The sequence below is a fragment of the Ctenocephalides felis genome, unplaced genomic scaffold (assembly GCF_003426905.1).
Source record: "Ctenocephalides felis isolate EL2017-DRISC unplaced genomic scaffold, ASM342690v1 CF-g0.4_SCAFFOLD_01886, whole genome shotgun sequence".
NCBI classification, from domain to species: Eukaryota; Metazoa; Arthropoda; class Insecta; order Siphonaptera; family Pulicidae; genus Ctenocephalides; species Ctenocephalides felis.
Genome location: NW_020538040.1, coordinates 50,506,368 through 50,523,875, shown reverse-complemented (window position 1 = coordinate 50,523,875; position 17,508 = coordinate 50,506,368). Strand labels below are relative to the sequence as shown.

The 17,508-nt window shown below is 28.5% G+C and overlaps 2 protein-coding genes and 1 pseudogene across 2 annotated transcripts; 2 read left to right on the top strand and 1 right to left on the bottom strand.

Annotated features, from left to right (window-relative positions):
- Positions 1-628: 628 nt before the first annotated feature.
- LOC113375050 (neurogenic locus notch homolog protein 1-like) lies at positions 629-10,152 on the top strand. The gene is made up of 11 exons (XM_026615002.1): positions 629-723; positions 3,078-3,126; positions 4,665-4,841; positions 5,065-5,156; positions 6,147-6,228; positions 8,577-8,671; positions 8,769-8,933; positions 9,164-9,389; positions 9,543-9,676; positions 9,746-9,839; positions 10,016-10,152. The coding sequence occupies exons 2-11, from the start codon at positions 3,078-3,080 to the stop codon at positions 10,150-10,152; spliced, it is 1,251 nt and encodes a 416-aa protein (XP_026470787.1). The 5' UTR covers positions 629-723.
- A 4,717-nt stretch (positions 10,153-14,869) lies between these two features.
- On the top strand, positions 14,870-15,583 carry LOC113378181 (protein LLP homolog). Its single transcript, XM_026618711.1, has 2 exons — positions 14,870-15,191; positions 15,388-15,583. Exons 1-2 carry the CDS (start codon positions 15,009-15,011, stop codon positions 15,451-15,453), a joined length of 249 nt encoding a protein of 82 aa, XP_026474496.1. The 5' UTR covers positions 14,870-15,008; the 3' UTR covers positions 15,454-15,583.
- Positions 15,584-16,327: 744 nt separating this feature from the next.
- LOC113375049 overlaps positions 16,328-17,508 on the bottom strand; it is a 2,456-nt pseudogene continuing 1,275 nt past the window's right edge.

Genomic DNA, 17,508 nt, shown 5'->3' with positions numbered 1-17,508 from the left:
ACTTAATTTATATTTTGTGCACTTTTTGCTCCGTATCCACTGAAACCGCCGAACCCGCCTTGCCAAAAACTAATAAGTATATCGTATATCTCCCAATCAGTTGGAATTAAATGTTTTTTTGAATTATTCAAATCGGTTAATTCGTGTGTCCAAAATTATAATCGAAAAATTGTATCCATACATACACACGCATCCATTTTTAAGGTATGCCAAAATGTTCAGAAACCTTCAAAACGTGAAGATATGCAAAAATTATCATTGTCTATTTTTGAACGATTACTATAACTTATTCTACGGGAGTTAAAAATATTTCCAGCTGATTTAACATTCCTCATCACAATTTTTATTTTATAAAACATTTTGCAGATTTATTTATGGCTATTATGTTTTCAATTATTCTTAAAATATTCTGAATTAACAACAAATTGAAATATTCTAAAAGTCAAGCTATTAAAATACACATTAAGGTATTACATTTTTAGCGAGGTTTCTAAGCAAATTAAAACGATTATTTAAGTATATAATAATAAATTACGTCATTGAAAAAAATAAAATGTGGGTGTACCTAACATGTTCTAATCTATAAGTAATTTCCCAAAAAGTGCACTTGTCACAGTCTTGAAACGACCGCTCACGATACAATACAAATATTTAACCGATCATTTTATTATTTGTTTAGAAGTAATTTGTGTTGATAGTGATCAAAAGACAACGTTGGACGCGGTATGTGATCATATATTAATTTTAGCAAATTAATAACTTAATATGATATTGATAAAAGTAAATTTTTAAAAAATTACTAAAAGCATTAAAAAGCAATAAAGAGTGCAAAATTTGCAAACAATTCAATAAAAGAATATATTGAAAATATGCACTCATTAAATTTTATAATATGCCTTATACAATTTTATGACATTAAATTTTAGTAAGAAGAAAAGAAAATAGTTTTGTATATGTGTGTCTTTTTAGCAAAATTTATATTATATAATATAACCAATAAGTTTTTAATAAAACGACTGCGTTTATAATAAAGAGTATTTATCAAACCTGATTTAAATAAAATGTTTGAATTTAATCACTATACGAAATATCACCAACTATATTTGTCACTGGCTGCACGGTTTATTAAGTTTTAATGGCCCTATAATATTTAAAACACAACAATTTTACTATATATTATATAGTATAAGCTTGCTCAAGTGGTACCCTGATAATATTTGGTCTGATAATTATAAAATACATCATAAGGCACTGTTAAATAGCACTATTTTAAATCAAGAAGCAAACGTTTACAATTGAATAGCTTTCCGACTTTGTAATACAAAAATTATTAAATATTGAGTTTTTTGTATTGAAGTCTCTACTAATCAGTTTATATGCTTTTTATAGCAATAATATGATTCTGATTTATTTTCGTTTCTAATATTTATTTATATTTATTGTTTCAAACTTCAAGGCCCATGTTGTTTAAATCGTTAGTAGTACTGGTTTAATGGAAACCGTTTTATGTTTTTTTTTTAATATGATATTCTAAAGTTTTTGCTCAAATTTTGAAAGTGGGTGTATAACTTCTTCATAAACAGTTCTATCATCTTTATTCTTAGCACCCAAAGATTTAATAATTTTATAAGAATATTCGTTATTTTTCAAGATTATTATTTTATTTTATGAGTTTTTTTAATAAAGTTGATCGAGTTGAATTTTATTTACTTTTTAAATAGTAGGTATGATTGTAACTATAAGAGGTACGACTAAGGCGAGTAGGCGCCGAAATGAAAGAAAGCGTTTTTTTTTTTTTAAAAAAACGTAAAAATACCTATTTTCATAAAATTTCAATAACAGTTAATAATAAGGCAACTAACTAAAGATTTAATAACGCTTTGAAGTTTTTTTATTTAATTTTCTTAAAAATAGTACTATTTCCTTAGGGGTACGAATTTGGCAACCTTATCTATATTGTCAAGAAGAAGAATAGAAATCAATTTATTATTATAGTAGATAATACAAAATACAACAAAAAAATACATGTTACATCGTTTATGCTTGCATCGTCGAAATTATATTTTACATAAAAAAAATAAATATTAGGTTGTCAAATATCTCCCTTCCGCTTTTTTGCACTTGGTTTATAATACAAAAAGGCGGAAGGGAGATATTTGACAACCTTATATTTCTGCTCTGATATTTTTGATCCAGTTTTAACTTAATGAATTTGTAAACAAGTTACAACTTTATTTTTTTTAGGCGACAAATTTCATTGAACGTATTATATTTTAGATTTATAGATGTAATATTTTACTTATTAGGCAGTAACCAATTGGCAACTGCAGCACTTTATGAAGCAAATCAAATAATTTTACTATTCATTTTATAAAAGGTTTTTCTGTAAGGTTTGTCTAATAGCATATTATTCGCAAAACAAATAACCGAATGATCTGTTCAATTTTTAAAATATTAATTTGTTAATAACATTATAATTTAACTGTCGCGCGTAAAGTATTTAAACTTGAGCAACATGCATTGAATAGAAATTTTTGTGAAACAATATTTTACAAATTCGCTACAAGCACGCAATTTTTGTTAAAATTATTGGTTGATCAAGTATGAACAAACATTAAATACTGCTATTCATTCTATATAATATATTAATATGCAAATATCATGTTTTTTGTGAAATTAGTCTATTATATCAATATGTACATATAATTATATACTATATATATATATATATATATATATATATATATATATATATATATATATATGTATATATATATATATATATATATATATATATGTATATATATATAGTAAAGTTATATATAACAGCTTTCCATTGATTGAAAACATAGATTTTTTGCAAAAGGTTTGCAAAAACAAATTAGACATGGTATTTGCATTTGCAAGACAATGAGCAACCAATTTCTGATCCCAAACTTAACAAATGATAAAATAAGTTACTAATTTCTGCGATATCCATTTCATCAAGTAACTAATGTGTGGAATTTACCTAATAAAGAAAGACTATAAGATTATTTAAATATGGTGTTTTACAAGAATATAATTTTTTGTTCCAGATGTTCTTTGCTGCGCTGACCTCGCTCATATGTTTAAGACTAGTTCAAGGTGAGATGCAAATATATATATATATATATATATATATATATATATATATCCACCCACACCGTCTGTCTACATAATATAGCATACCACTTATTTTAATTACATTGTTTACATACATCAGCATTGATGTGCTGTAGCCTTTTATCAATGATGTCTTTGATCTCTTACACAAATTAAAAATAAAGATTATTATTATTATGTATTATTCTGGAACGAATTAATGTCAAGAAAGTAGTTGTTCTGTTTTCTTTTTCATTTTTTATCGAAATAAATAAAATATCATAATGCAACGTGCATTAATGTTCAAATTTACCAGTAATTACTATTTGTGTAGAGGAATTTTATAAATCAGATAGAATATAACGGTTATAATTTTATGCTTTATCCAGAAATTTATGTTTTTAAAGCTTTTTTGACTGTAGTTTATGAAATTTTTCAATCTTCTTCATTTCTAGTAAATTCGCAGCTGGGCGTTTCTACTAATATGTAATCAAAATTCATTCTTTTTACTGTATTTTGTTAACGATCTTTACACATTGTTTTGTGTAAAATGATCGCACAACCAAGTTTAATAAAAAAATCGATATTCACGATTCGAAGATGTACTTTCGAGTGCAAGGTCAATGTAAAAAATTATAGAAACAAAACACAATATATACAAATACACCTACATAATATAAATGTGTGTATTTATATCATGCAAGGTTAAATTTTTTTCTTAAATTTCCTACTGGTATGTAAATGTATCAATACATATACATAAATAATGTATTGTTTGGATTGCAATTTAATTCAACAATAGGCGATTTACACACCCACGTATGCCCATGTAGAGTAATCAATTATTTGCATGTTGGTTTACATAACTGCTTAAAAAAACAATACAATAAATAAAAATGTAAACGGAACTTGGTTAATTCATTAATATAAATTTATATTTATTACGATAATTGATTTTAGATGTTAAAATATATGTCAGAATTTGGTATTATCAAGAGTCATAAACGTAACAATCAGACGCGTAAATCATGATGTGAATATTAATTCGTTCTTTAATAAATGCCACTCTACCCAAAGAAAGGGGCAATGGTTCCTCGCCTTTCCTCGTCTATCATTACCATTACCACTTTTTCCTCTAACACATTTTTTATGTATTTTTTTGTATTTTTATAAATTTATGCTTCCATGCTTCCTGCTTCTTCGCTTTGGCTTTCACTTTCCTGTATTTTTTCTCCTCGCGTAAGTCATCAATGATCTTCATTCTTGCTCATCCCATTCCTTTAATCCTTCTATTTTATTTTCGACTACGTCGTATAGTAGAGGCTATTTTTGCAAAAAGAATCCGATCGAGTTTTCTTTTTTTTCAGGATCGTGCTCAGTAGAGTTTCTTTACCTACTCTTCTCATTTGTTATCTTGTCTGTCCACTTTCACTTTATCTTCTCCATTCGCCTCAAGCACCATATTTTAAAAATCTTGTTCTTTATTACAATAGTTTATGTTAATATTGAATAAATTTAAAATTATATATTTTTTTAAATAGGTGGAATTTTAGATACTCAAGAATCCCATTATCAATATCTAGTTAGTGGATGTACCTATCACACCTGTGGTGTAAATGCGCAATGCACTAGAAGCCATGAGGGGTTACCTGTTTGTTCATGCCTGCCAAATCATAAAGGAGATCCTTTGAGGCAGTGTTTTCGATACGAATGCATAGGTAAAAATAAAATATATATATATTAAGTGATGCTGTCTCTAATATGCACTTTGTTCAGTGCCATACATTAATAACTTACAGTCTGTGAGTCCTGTAAGTTACAGTACTCTTAAACTCTTTATAAGCAATTCAATGTTATGTGTAAGTATTTAAAAGGCGAAATATACATGTATATATATAATAGCAAATGGAAATTATTTAAATTAAAGCACGATATTTACAGGAAGTGAAGAATGCAGACAAGACCAAGCTTGTATCGACAATAGTTGTGTTAACCCTTGTGTCAATGCCTGTGGTACAAATGCCAATTGCAAAGTACGTGTAATTATATAATATAATTTAACAAATTTTTATTACCAATTTATTAAACATTTCTATTATTATAATAAACATACATATATATTCTCAGAATGGGTTTTGTAATGATTTTTGTTTTTTTTCTTTTCCAACCGAACGGGAACAAATAGGAGAACCGGTTTTTTAATTTTAGCGTTCCAGTGAAAAAATATTGGCACAACACCACTGGTAACAACGCGGGGGTTAAATGCCATCAAAGTAGAGCGTAAACAACGCTAACCGGGGCTAACATTTATTGGGGTTCGGAGACGATAAATATAAAATTGTTTATGTTTCAAATTTAATAACTGTATTTATTTTATACAAAAATGGTATATACGAATACACTTATAAAAATAAATAAAATTCAAATTCAGTCAGATTGTTCAGTCTATTTTGCGTTTCCAATTTTTAGCATTTTTTATCAAAAGGGCATCTAGGATAGTTTACAATTAATACCCTAACTAGCTTTCAAACTACTTCCATATTTGAATCATTTTCAAAAAATTGGTTCATAATTTCAGTTACAGTGTTCAAAAATCTATTTACAAATTTCATTCAAACTTCTATTTGCTCTTCTTCAACTACTATTAATATTTTTGTTCTGTTTTTTCTCTTTGCTCAGTTAATTTCTTTAGACTATTATCAGAAAGACTAGCGCTGTTTTTTTAACTATTTCTTCAACATCTTTTACATGTATCTTATCTAAGCCTTTACATGTATCTTATTAAGCCGGTTTGTTTCGCTTATTCCACTCGATAATTGTAAGAAGTCTTCTATTTTTGCCCCGTTGTGATAAATTTACAATGAAAAGTTTTCAAGCATCTATCGAATTATAGGACAAAAAGAAAATTATTCAATTTCGAGATGATTATAATTATTGGGCCAAAAGTAAAATCTACAAATTTGGCTCATTCTTACTCAAATGAACGGAAAATAACTAAATAAATATTTTTTTTTACATTTTAGACGGTGGGCCATAATCCGGTTTGCAGTTGTCCTACCGGTTACACGGGAGATCCATTTACACATTGTAGAGTATTTAATCCTGGTAAATAATTAATAATAAAACCGCAATTAACTATTATTTAATAGTTCGCTTGAATAAAACAGCTAATGAATTATTGCTTTTCATTAACATTATTTAGGTTACAGGAGCATGTGGTTGAATAAAAATTGTTTTAGTAGTGGCGGAGGTATTTCTTATAGAAGATATAACATTCTCAGTATAAGTAAGCTACATTTATGTATAACAATAGGAATTATTAACACCGCTAATATAATATAAATTAACATTAATTGCTAATTTTTACTAAAAAATAGCGATATAATAACCCAGCTATTTGCTACTCATATATTGGCACTTCACCTATAAAATATTTGTTTCGTTTTATTATTCCGAGCAATTATAAGCTTCAACTCATATCATGAATCGTATGCTTTTTGTGATCAATATAATCTAATAATATCTAAATTGGTTTGAGAGATAGAAATGATAGAAATTATAGTTCCAAAAATAAAACCCATGAAACAATTGAATTTTTTGTATTAACCTCATTTTGGAGAAAAATTAAACACCAGATCCCGTTTAGTAAGTTTTTAAAATTCAAAATACTTTGGCATTCCTAAATTTATAATAACAATATTAACATGTAAAGAATGTAACGCTTATATCTAAAACAAGAAACAGCAGTACATTTCTTTTAAAAAATCATCGCTAGATCAATAAATAAAGATGATTTAAATAATAATGCGTTATTCCAAATGTTAAAAGTGCAATGTGACCATTTCTTATGAAGCGCTTATTGGTAGCTTCCGCAACTAACTAATGAGGTGAATATATGCAGTTATCACTGCTTTAATTCAATTATTACGATCAATGTTTTTGTTTCAATTGTATGATTTTATATTATATATTTTATATTATTTGTTTAATTGAATGAATAATTTAGAAACTTGCACACGTTGATAAATATAGGATGCGAGAACAACTAATGTATTGCGCATGGTAAATCTCATCAGGTACCTTCATTATGCAACCTATTATATGCTAACTATCCTTACACGTAAAGTGTTTAAAATATTGCTCGATTTTATTACTACATCGTAATAAACTCTACGCAAAAAATTGTTAGCAATAAATGGCTTGAGTTAGCACTTAAGCCACAAATAACTTAAAATACTATTTTGCATGGCAACTTTTTGTTGCTTCATAGTGCAACAAAATTCAACAAAACTCGATTAAAACTTTGATAATGAAAGTTCCATGAAACAACCTTAATATAAAATCAAGTAAAAGCAAATATTCTTTTTCTAACGAATCGTGCTATATATATATTTTTTTCTTTAATTCAAATATAATATAACAAATGTATTCTGAGTGGATAATAGATATTAATTTGGAAATATGAACAAACAACACTCTTGTTTGCACTAATTTATTAAATAATAATTTTCACAAACGTTTCGAGACTAGGTTTGTCTCATCATCAGTGTGTTATAATTTAAAATTTAAAATATGGAAACCTAATGCTAATTAAGCATTAAGTGTTATTCGTTACAAGTCACTTACTGCATATATATATATATATATATATATATATATATATATATATATGCAGTAAATGGTTGTCTGCAGGTCCATAGTGTGAGAACACCACAAATCAATTATTCTCATTCCTCCCTTGTTTATTATTATCATTATTAACGATTTTATACGTTTTCATGCATTTTCAATTTCAAACTTCTGATTCCATGCTTCCTGCTTCTGTACTTCGGCTTTCTGTTCCCTGTATTTTTTTCTTCTCATCAATCATCTACATTTTTCTTCTTCCCAGTCCTTACATATATACATACATATATATTTATATATATATATATATAATGGGCATTTTCGAACTTCCTTACTCCCAAGGGCTCAAATGGTTCCAAATTGATAAAAAACAACTCTCTGAAAGTTTTAGCTCTTGATATTGTCTTTCACATAGAACGCAATTCAAAGTTTTGTATGGAAATAGCATGAAAATTTTTCAAAAATTCCGCAGAGCGTCGAATTTTCAATAAAAAATGACACAAATTTTCACTTTTAACTCATTTGTCGCTAAGTTATACCTAAAATTTTCCATGCTATTTCCATATGAAGTTTGATTGAATTAAAAGTGAAAATAACTAAAAGTAGGAGCGCACTATCTAAATGTAGAAGCTAAAACTTTCAGAGAATTGTTTTTTATCAATTTGGAACCATTTGAGCCCTTGAGAGCAAGGAAATTCGAAAATGTCCATATTAAGGACCACCCTAATATATATATATATATATATATATGTGTGTGTGTGTGTGTGTGTGTGTGTGTGTGTGTAACTAGTCTATACAACGGCATACTAGTTTAATTATCATTGCAGAAGAATTATGTCATCCGAGTCCTTGTGGAGTCAATACAAAATGCACTGTTAGAAATAACGTGCCAACATGTTCCTGTCTGCCAGGTTTCACAAAGGTAGTTTTTAATTTCATTACAATTCATAACAACAATAAAATCTATAGTCTCTTTCATTTTGATTCTTTATAAAATTTATTTTTATAATGTAAAATAGGGTAGCCCTCTAACTGGATGTCATCACGAGTGCGAATCTGATTCTGAATGCAGTTCTTCGCAAATTTGTGAAAATTTCAAGTGTACAAGTGCCTGCTCAAAATGTGGAGAAAATGCCATTTGCAGTAATGTTGTGAATCACAGAGCCGTGTGTAATTGTCCAACGGTAGTAAAAAGCACATCCTTCAATTTCCTTTTATGATTTTGCCAAATGGGTATTAAGTATTTTCAATACGATTAAATTATGGCGTTGTGACATCATAAATTTGTGAATTAATGTATGATATTACTGACACAATGGAATTCGTCTCAAAATAAACTTCAGAAATTGAAATTAGTAACAAAAACGCTTCACTTTTCGTAGATCCTTATAATCACAACGGTTACTTATTTCAGAACTACATAGGAGATCCACATCATAAATGTCGCCCGGAATGTTATACAAATTCAGAATGCCCTTATAATAAACCAGTGTGTGTTATGGGAGGTGTTTGCCATAATCCCTGTGAAAATGCATGTGGGGCATACGCCAATTGCGAGTTAAGACAAACTACGCCAGTGTGCAGTTGTCCAAAACATATGACCGGGAATCCTCTAATTGCATGCAGAGTATTTGAAAAACGTAAATACGTTGAACTTGTAAAAAACGACGTTTTACATGTCTTAAAATAATTCCAAGAGTATCCACTACATAATATAAAAAATAATAATTGTTACTAATATGTAAGTCATAATAAATTTTGTCTTTTGTCTTAAAATTGAATTTATTTTACAGGTGATTTATGCGATCCTAATCCTTGTGGTTTAAATGCTGAGTGTAAACCAGGTTTCGACAACATAGGTAATGAGCGCCCGGTTTGTACTTGCCCTAAAGGATATTTTGGCAATGCTCTTCATAAGTGTACCAGAGTAAGTCAGATAATAAAAGAGAATTTGTACTCAGTCAAATGTTAAATTAAATTTTTTATTTCGTTTCAGGGCGAATGCTTTAGCGATAGTGAATGCCCCAACCATTTAGCGTGTTCTCAATATAAATGTGTCGATCCATGCATTGGACACCCTTGCGGAATACGTGAGTTGTTTTCATTATATTAGCAGTTTATGCGAGTATTTCGGAAAATTTTATACTAATGATGATATTATACCGTATGAAATAAAAATATTATTGTGTCGCTATAATTTATCTATAAGTTCCTTTATTAGTTTACGTGACATTCAATACAAATTGACTTTTCATTGCATTTGTAGAAGCAATATGCGAGTCTCGTGAGCATAAAGGAGTTTGTACTTGTCCTGAAGGAACCAAAGGCGATGCATTAGTTTCTTGCAGGCAAAGCAGACAATATTACGGAAGAAATTACTTGGCTAGATACTTTTACAAATAATTGTAAAAAATATATCGAATAATATTTGTTAGAAAACTTTAAAAATATACAAAAACAATGTTTAATATATCAAAAAAGATTAAATAATACGCTTATTAATGTATATAATTAAGTTCGAGTAGTCATAAACAGTTGTTCCTGTAAAGAGAGGTTATATAATAATAGTTATATATTACTAGTTTACGAGTTTATATATATATATATATATATATATATATATATATATATAATTTTATAAATTGTTCTAACGTTATAAATAACAAATTGTATTAAATATGAAGACTTTTTCTGAATAAAATATTATTTACAAGAATAAATGATGTATTTTTAATTGTATGCATAGTAAATTGACAGAAAAATACTATTCACTGATAAACAACAATGTTAATATTAGTACTATTCATCTAAATAAAAATGAATTTATTAACTTTCCGTACGGTAAGTTATTGAAATCGTCCAAAAATCGAAACCGAAAATTTTTGCATATCTTCACGTTTTGAAGGTTTTTGAACATTTTGGCATATCTTACGAAATAATGGATGTGTGTATATGTATGTATGAATACCATTTTTCGGCCACGTTTTCGGGCGCGCGGTTCAACCGATGAGAATAATTATATATATATATATATATATATATATATATATATATGTATGTATTACATGATTTTCAGCCAGTCATCGAAATAAAAAAACAAATAAATACAAATATTTATTTATAATATACGTTTCGACACGGATTGTGTGTCATCGTTCAGCAATTTTTTGTTAACAGTATCTAAAAAAAGAAAAAAAAATTAAGATACTGTTAACAAAGAATTGCTGAATGAATGAATGGTTATAAACAAATATTATATAAAATACAATCGGTAAAAAAAATTGATGGCAAAAGAGCTAGGTAACTGGTTAAAAAAATCCATAAATGTTACGTATCTATCAACTTTTTGTAGGATAATCGCTAAAAAATCGAAAATCAAAAGCAAAAATTATTTACCTGCAAATTTGATCTATAAATCCTTATTTATTACTGAGGTTTTTGAGACTTAATATTTTAAAATTTGTCTTCGCTTCACCTATTAAATCAGTGGTCGGGGAACTTTTGGAACCGTTACCCCAAAATGTTTTTGTGCAACTTCTCATTACCTCACAAAAAAATTAACTAAAAGAGCCTATAATTGGAATCTGTTTGCAACATATTTCTGTATAATCTGCCATAACATTGTTTGTTACTTCAGAACTACGAAAAAGGCTGAAATAAATGGTTTGAAGGAAACAATAAGTAAAAACTATATTCATTATGAATAAATATATTTTTCATGAAAATCCTACTAATCCGCACCGTGACGAAATTTTCGAAGAATTTTAAATGTTTCCAATTAGATTATTCTAAATATTGTAACACTGTATATAATATTCATAAGATATATATAAGCTGAATTACAAAATTTAAAAAAATTATTTATTCGAAGAATATAAGTGAGCTTTAGAACTTTAGCCAGAATTAAAATTAAAATCTGAATTATTTTCGATATACAAAGAACAATTTTTTGAAAAAAAAATTGAAAAATTTTTCTTTCCTAAAAGTAATTGTTTTGTCAACACAAACAGCAAGTTTTTTTAATCATTCAAATCGGATGCTTAGTTCTCTCAAAAACTGCCATTTTTGTACATTTAGCTCTGTATCTTCGAAATGGCTGGACATGCCTTTGCCAAAACCTAATCACTACTTCTCCCAATCATTACAAATTGAATGTTTTTTGGATCATTCATATGGGATACTCCGTTCTCTTAAAAATTCGATTTCTATTTTCTGCACTATTTACTCCGTATCTCCGTAACGGCTGGACCTGCCTTTGCCAAATACTAGTCAGCATATCTCCTTATCCATAGGAACCGAATGTTGAATGAACCATTCAAATCGGTGCGCTCGAAAACGTGAACGAAAAAATGCGGACACACAAAACACACACAAACACACATCCATTTTTTTCTTAGGTATGGCGGTGCAAATTGGCGTTGCACAATTTCTTCAATTCAAAATCATGTCTGCTAAATATGCGAGATATGCAACTCAGGAAGAGTTTTTAAAATTTTCAGCAAGAACATTTTTTTGAGAAACCATAGAGATTTCAGCTTCATTTTTAAGAGTCCATACTCAATTTAAAATATTTCCGCGATAGAGCCACCTCACTTCTGTATAATAAAGAAGGTAAGTCTCAGCTTCACCATCCTGACATAATTCACAAAATAGCCGCGTATTTAGTGCATGTCCCTTGATAAAATTTATAATCTTGATAACATGATGAGTGTGGATTATTTTCCCTTACAAAAGCTGAAAAACCATAAATATGACCCATCATAGATGGAGCTTAATCCAAAGACACCAAACTGCAATTTCCCCATTTTAATCTTTACGCTTTGAAGTATTCGTTTACCTTATTATAAATATCAATTTCACGACATCTGAACTCGAGAAGAAAACAAAACAGCAATTTCTTTTCAAAATTATCCGCACCTTTATAGCAAACATATACCAGTTGTGAATTACTACTGAAATCCGTTGTCTCAAGCTGAATAGCAAAATATTTAGTTTGTTTTAATGCAAAAACTTCACAGTTTTTGCTAATGCAGAGATTCATTTCGGTAGTAGGTTTTACTGAAGCTGATTTAAACCAAGCAAGATATTTAACTTGTTTTAGTGCGAAAACTACTTATTCCTTCACATTTTCTGCTAATGCAGAAATTCTTTCCGATAGTAGGTTTTACTGAAGCTGATTTAGTGCTTTGCAAATATATACTTTTTACCCCCAAAAATTTCACTTTTACCCCATTTGGGGTAATTTACCCCGGTTCCCCCGACCACTGTATTAAATGGTGGTAAAGAAATGCTTATCGTACAGGTTTGATAAATATATAGAAAAGTCAGAAGCATAAAAAAGGGATATGTAGTTAATCATAATATTTCGTTATCAATAGTAATAAAAAGAAGATTCTGACAAACTAACTATGCATACGATTAATATTAATTGTATGTATTGTACATCTGTAAATAACATTAATATTATTTTCACAAATTGGTACAGAAAACCTATATGATCAGATAAGCATTTTCACTATGCCTCGAAATACAAAACAAACTAGTTGGTATTGGTATTTTGCCTTGAAGCAAGTTACATGAACTTCCCGATATGTGTAAATAATTGACTTAATCAATAAAAAAATAAATTAATTTGTGAGTTATTAAAAGTATTCCAGTATTTATTACATATAATTGAAAACGAACGAACACGGAGTATTTTCTAAAAGCAAATTTTCACAAATCAATATAATTTTTATAATTCAAACAGTTTCCGTAGAAATTTAATGGTTTAGTACGCTTATCAAGAACTCTATCGTTATAACAATAAGTAAATCGTCTAATTTTAATATTAACAAATGTCAAAATAATTACTCATTTTCCCAAATTTTGATGCATTTTTAAAATTAAACTATTTGTCGTAAGACCGTAATATTTCAGTAAGTTCTATAAGACCATGATATATATCGCCAAAACAAGTTCCATAAAAATCGGCTTAATTTTTTTTTTCAACAGTTAATTACAAGAAAACGGCTTGGTATATTTTCACCCAAAACTAATCAGTATCATTACCAACTAACATCTTTCGAACAGTTTTTGATTTTTTTAAATCTATTCGGTAGTATGAGCTTAAATGTAGACAAAAAGTTTAACACTTTTTTTAAAAAATTACAAAGAAAGCTTGGCAGATCATCGCACAAAACTGACAAACGATAGTCCTCATTGAGAAACATCAAATGGGTTTTAAATTTCTGAAATCGGTTCAGGCGTTATTGAGCAAACGTCGATGAAAGATCTAATTTTGACAAATGCTGAAAAAACGATACTATTTTTTGCAAACTTTGACGATTTTTTTAAATTAAACGACTTGTCGTAGGACCGTAATAATTTAGTATAATATACAAGACTATGGTATCTACGTATCTACCATAAAAAAATCATAAAAATCGTCGAGATTTTTTTTAACACTTTATTACAAGAAAACGGGCCCGGCCGATCTTTACCAAAAACTAATCAGCACGTTTCCCAACCAATATCTTTCAAACGGTTTTTTATTTTCAAAATTGTTTCAGAATTGCAGGCTAAAACGTCGACGAAAAATTTTTCACTTTTCTGCGATTTACAAAGAAACGGCTTGGCTAATCGTTGCGCAAAATTGATAAACGCTAGTCATCGAGATACATCGAATGGCTTTTAAAATGTTGAAATAGATCCAGACGTTTTTGAGAAAACGTCAATTTACGGCAAAAAAATCTGTTCACACATACACAGACGCGAACATACTTTTTCCAAATTTAGTCTCATTTAGAATGGCTTGAAACGTCGAGAAAACAATATTAGCGAATCGGATTTTTTGATGAAAACATAATCCTCTTCTTCGGAAAGTTAATTAATACAATCATTTATTTAATAGACTACGCGATTATTTTATCTTATTCTTCTTTTATGGGCAGAACTTAACATTCATAACCAAATTTTGAATAGCAACCGATTTTAATTTTAACTACAATACGCGCGCTTCCATACACTGTTGGCAAGCTTGCAAAATGACAAATGTCTACCATCATCATCTATGAAAATCCTCATGTGCCTTCTATGCCCTGTCATAAATGAAGTTCAATATGAAGGTTATATACACGCGGTCCCATTTTCACTTTTTGGCGTAATGTAAATACACGATTTGACAAAGTTTACCACTAACAGCTAAGATTTTGGGTTCGATTATATAACACGATTTTTCTTTGATAATTTTGAAATACGAATTAGACTTTTACTGCAGTATGGCTAAATCATTAAGAAGTAAGTGGCGACGAAAATGCCGAGCAGTGAAACGTGAAAGATATCAAGTCAAAGAACTTGAGCGCTTGAAGAAAACTTTAGGAATAGTTGAAAACAGCAACCCATCAGATGTTCAAATGGAACCTGTTGCAGATATTGTAACTATAACAAACATTAAAGACAAGGTATGGAAATAATATAATTCGACAGATTTCTTAAATGACAGGATTGATAAGTCGTTTTTAATAACTTTTTAACCAATCTGTTAATTTATCGCTCCTATTTTTCTTTTCTTCTAAAGTTTTGGTTATTATAATTTTATTTCAATTTGAATTTCATGATCACTTGACGCTATATTTTTTTTATCTTATAAATTCTCAGATATCCAAAAAGAAAGAAATTAACAAAACCCAAATGCTGAGACGCACAATAAGGAAACAGAAGTAGAGGAAATGGATACTAATAAAGTTGTGAGGGTTTATAATAAACGCACAATGAGGGATCAGTTTGGAAATTACCCTCCTTGGATGAGTAAGCGGAGCATTCGCGACAAGAAACGTTTAAAAAAAGGAAAGAAAGCTACTAAGAAATGATTTGTTGAATAAGTGTATGAGAAAAAATGACGTCAAATTTAATACTTAATTACCCTAAAGGATGCTAATAAAAACAAAATGTTATACCTACACCTGTAGCAAATATTAATAAATAAGATTTGTTATAAAACTATGGATTATGATTTTCACAATTACTTTTCTTTATTAAGTTTATTATTTGCCCAGTGAATGTTTAGTGAGTTTTTTTTTGTTCTTTTCTATAAAAATTATAAAATAAGTTCTACTGAGCAACGTATGTATATAAAAAATTTAACTTCTGTATCATGTTATCTACATTAAGCTTTTTGCATAAATGTTAATAAGTAATTGCTCATTAGTGGAATTGCTTTTCTGAACCACACTTTGAACTTACAGAACGAATTTATGTTTACCCTAAAATTTAATAACCACAAATATTTTCTATATTTCACATTTGTATAAAAGTTTTTAAAATTATTTTAATTTTAAAATTATGCTTGATATAGATGTACTACAAATAATTAAAAATAAGTTTACAAGCAACATATCCTTAAATATAAAACTTTTATTTATGATAAAAACATAACAAGCTTATTTAATAAATATAATTCTGCAATATGAAAGCAGAAATTTACTGATTTAAAAAAATAAATCAGTTTTTACCCCTGGGGTTTGTTTTTCTCTTTTTGCGCGTCTTGATTTTCCTAATCGTTTTAGCACAGGTTTTTTAGAACCTTTCAGTTTGAACCTTACCAGTAAGTTTTGGAGGTCCTCCTATAAGCAGTAACATCAGCAGCAGATTCTTTGGTATTTAATTTTGATCCTTCTTTCTGCCACCAAAGCCAAACTTACATCCTCGCTTTCCTTTTAGCCATAGACCTTTGGTTCACATTTTTTATGTTGGGTTTATTTTTATTGCCATCTAAGAAATCCAAATTACTTTTTGTGCCCTTTGCGGTATTTTTTAACTTGATCTAACATTTCCTTCTTATCCATGGCTCTTTGAACTTTTGCTTGAACCTTAAAAATTAAAATAGTTTGAAATAAAAAATAATTGTACAATGTTGCTAGCTTTTTGTAAACCAATAATTTTCAAAAATTAATTATTCAGAAATTTAAAAAAATCACTACTATTTTGAATTATACATATCAAATTACATACTTGTAATTGTTTTCCACGTTTCCTCTGCTCACGTAATTGTTTCATTCTTTCTGATTTAGCTTGACCTTCTTGTTTGCTAATAAATGTTTACGAACTTTTTGCATATGCTCATCAGATTTGCCATTTCAGCAAAATAGTCTTCTGGTCAAAAAAAATATTAAAAAAATATTATGATATAAAAATACAATATATGGCTTTAGATGCTAACCTCTTGGTATAAACTCCAAGTTTCCTTTAGTCTTGAGATACCATCTATAACTGCTGCTTGGGCTTGCTGATGAAAAATAACATTTCACGGTGAAAATCATTTACAACAGGATCGTCCTTCGGTGTAATTTAGCTAGTTTAGCATTATTTTTCAACTGTTTTTCCCTAAAATTTATATGAACAATCAAGATTTTTATGTTTTATAAATACCTAATTAAAATTTTAAAACAAGTCATGTTATTTAGACGCTATAAAAAAATATCTTATTTAAGATGTTCATTAGATGAAGAATTAAGATTTGACCATTTATTAAGGAAATACATGCAGTTAGCAACCTAAAAAGAACAAACCTTTTGTCATCGTGTTCTTTTATTTGCATTGCAAGTTCAGGTGCTAAAGGTGCAGGTTCATTTACCCAATCCAAGCATTCCACCCACGGTAATTTTTGCTTAAACGATTGGACTTTATGCCTCACTCACCCTGATTTAATAATGGAATGAAAGTGAAAGATTTGTATTCAAATAAAGATATTATTGTATATAAAATATTTCATTACCACAT

Coding starts and splice junctions, on each gene's coding strand:
- LOC113375050 (XM_026615002.1), top strand. CDS start 3,078: ATGTTCTTTGCTGCGCTGACCTCGCTCATATGTTTAAGACTAGTTCAA. Junction 5,157..6,146: donor GTACAAATGCCAATTGCAAA/GTACGTGTAATT, acceptor TTTACATTTTAG/ACGGTGGGCCATAATCCGGT. Junction 8,934..9,163: donor CCGTGTGTAATTGTCCAACG/GTAGTAAAAAGC, acceptor TACTTATTTCAG/AACTACATAGGAGATCCACA.
- LOC113378181 (XM_026618711.1), top strand. CDS start 15,009: ATGGCTAAATCATTAAGAAGTAAGTGGCGACGAAAATGCCGAGCAGTG. Junction 15,192..15,387: donor TAACAAACATTAAAGACAAG/GTATGGAAATAA, acceptor ATAAATTCTCAG/ATATCCAAAAAGAAAGAAAT.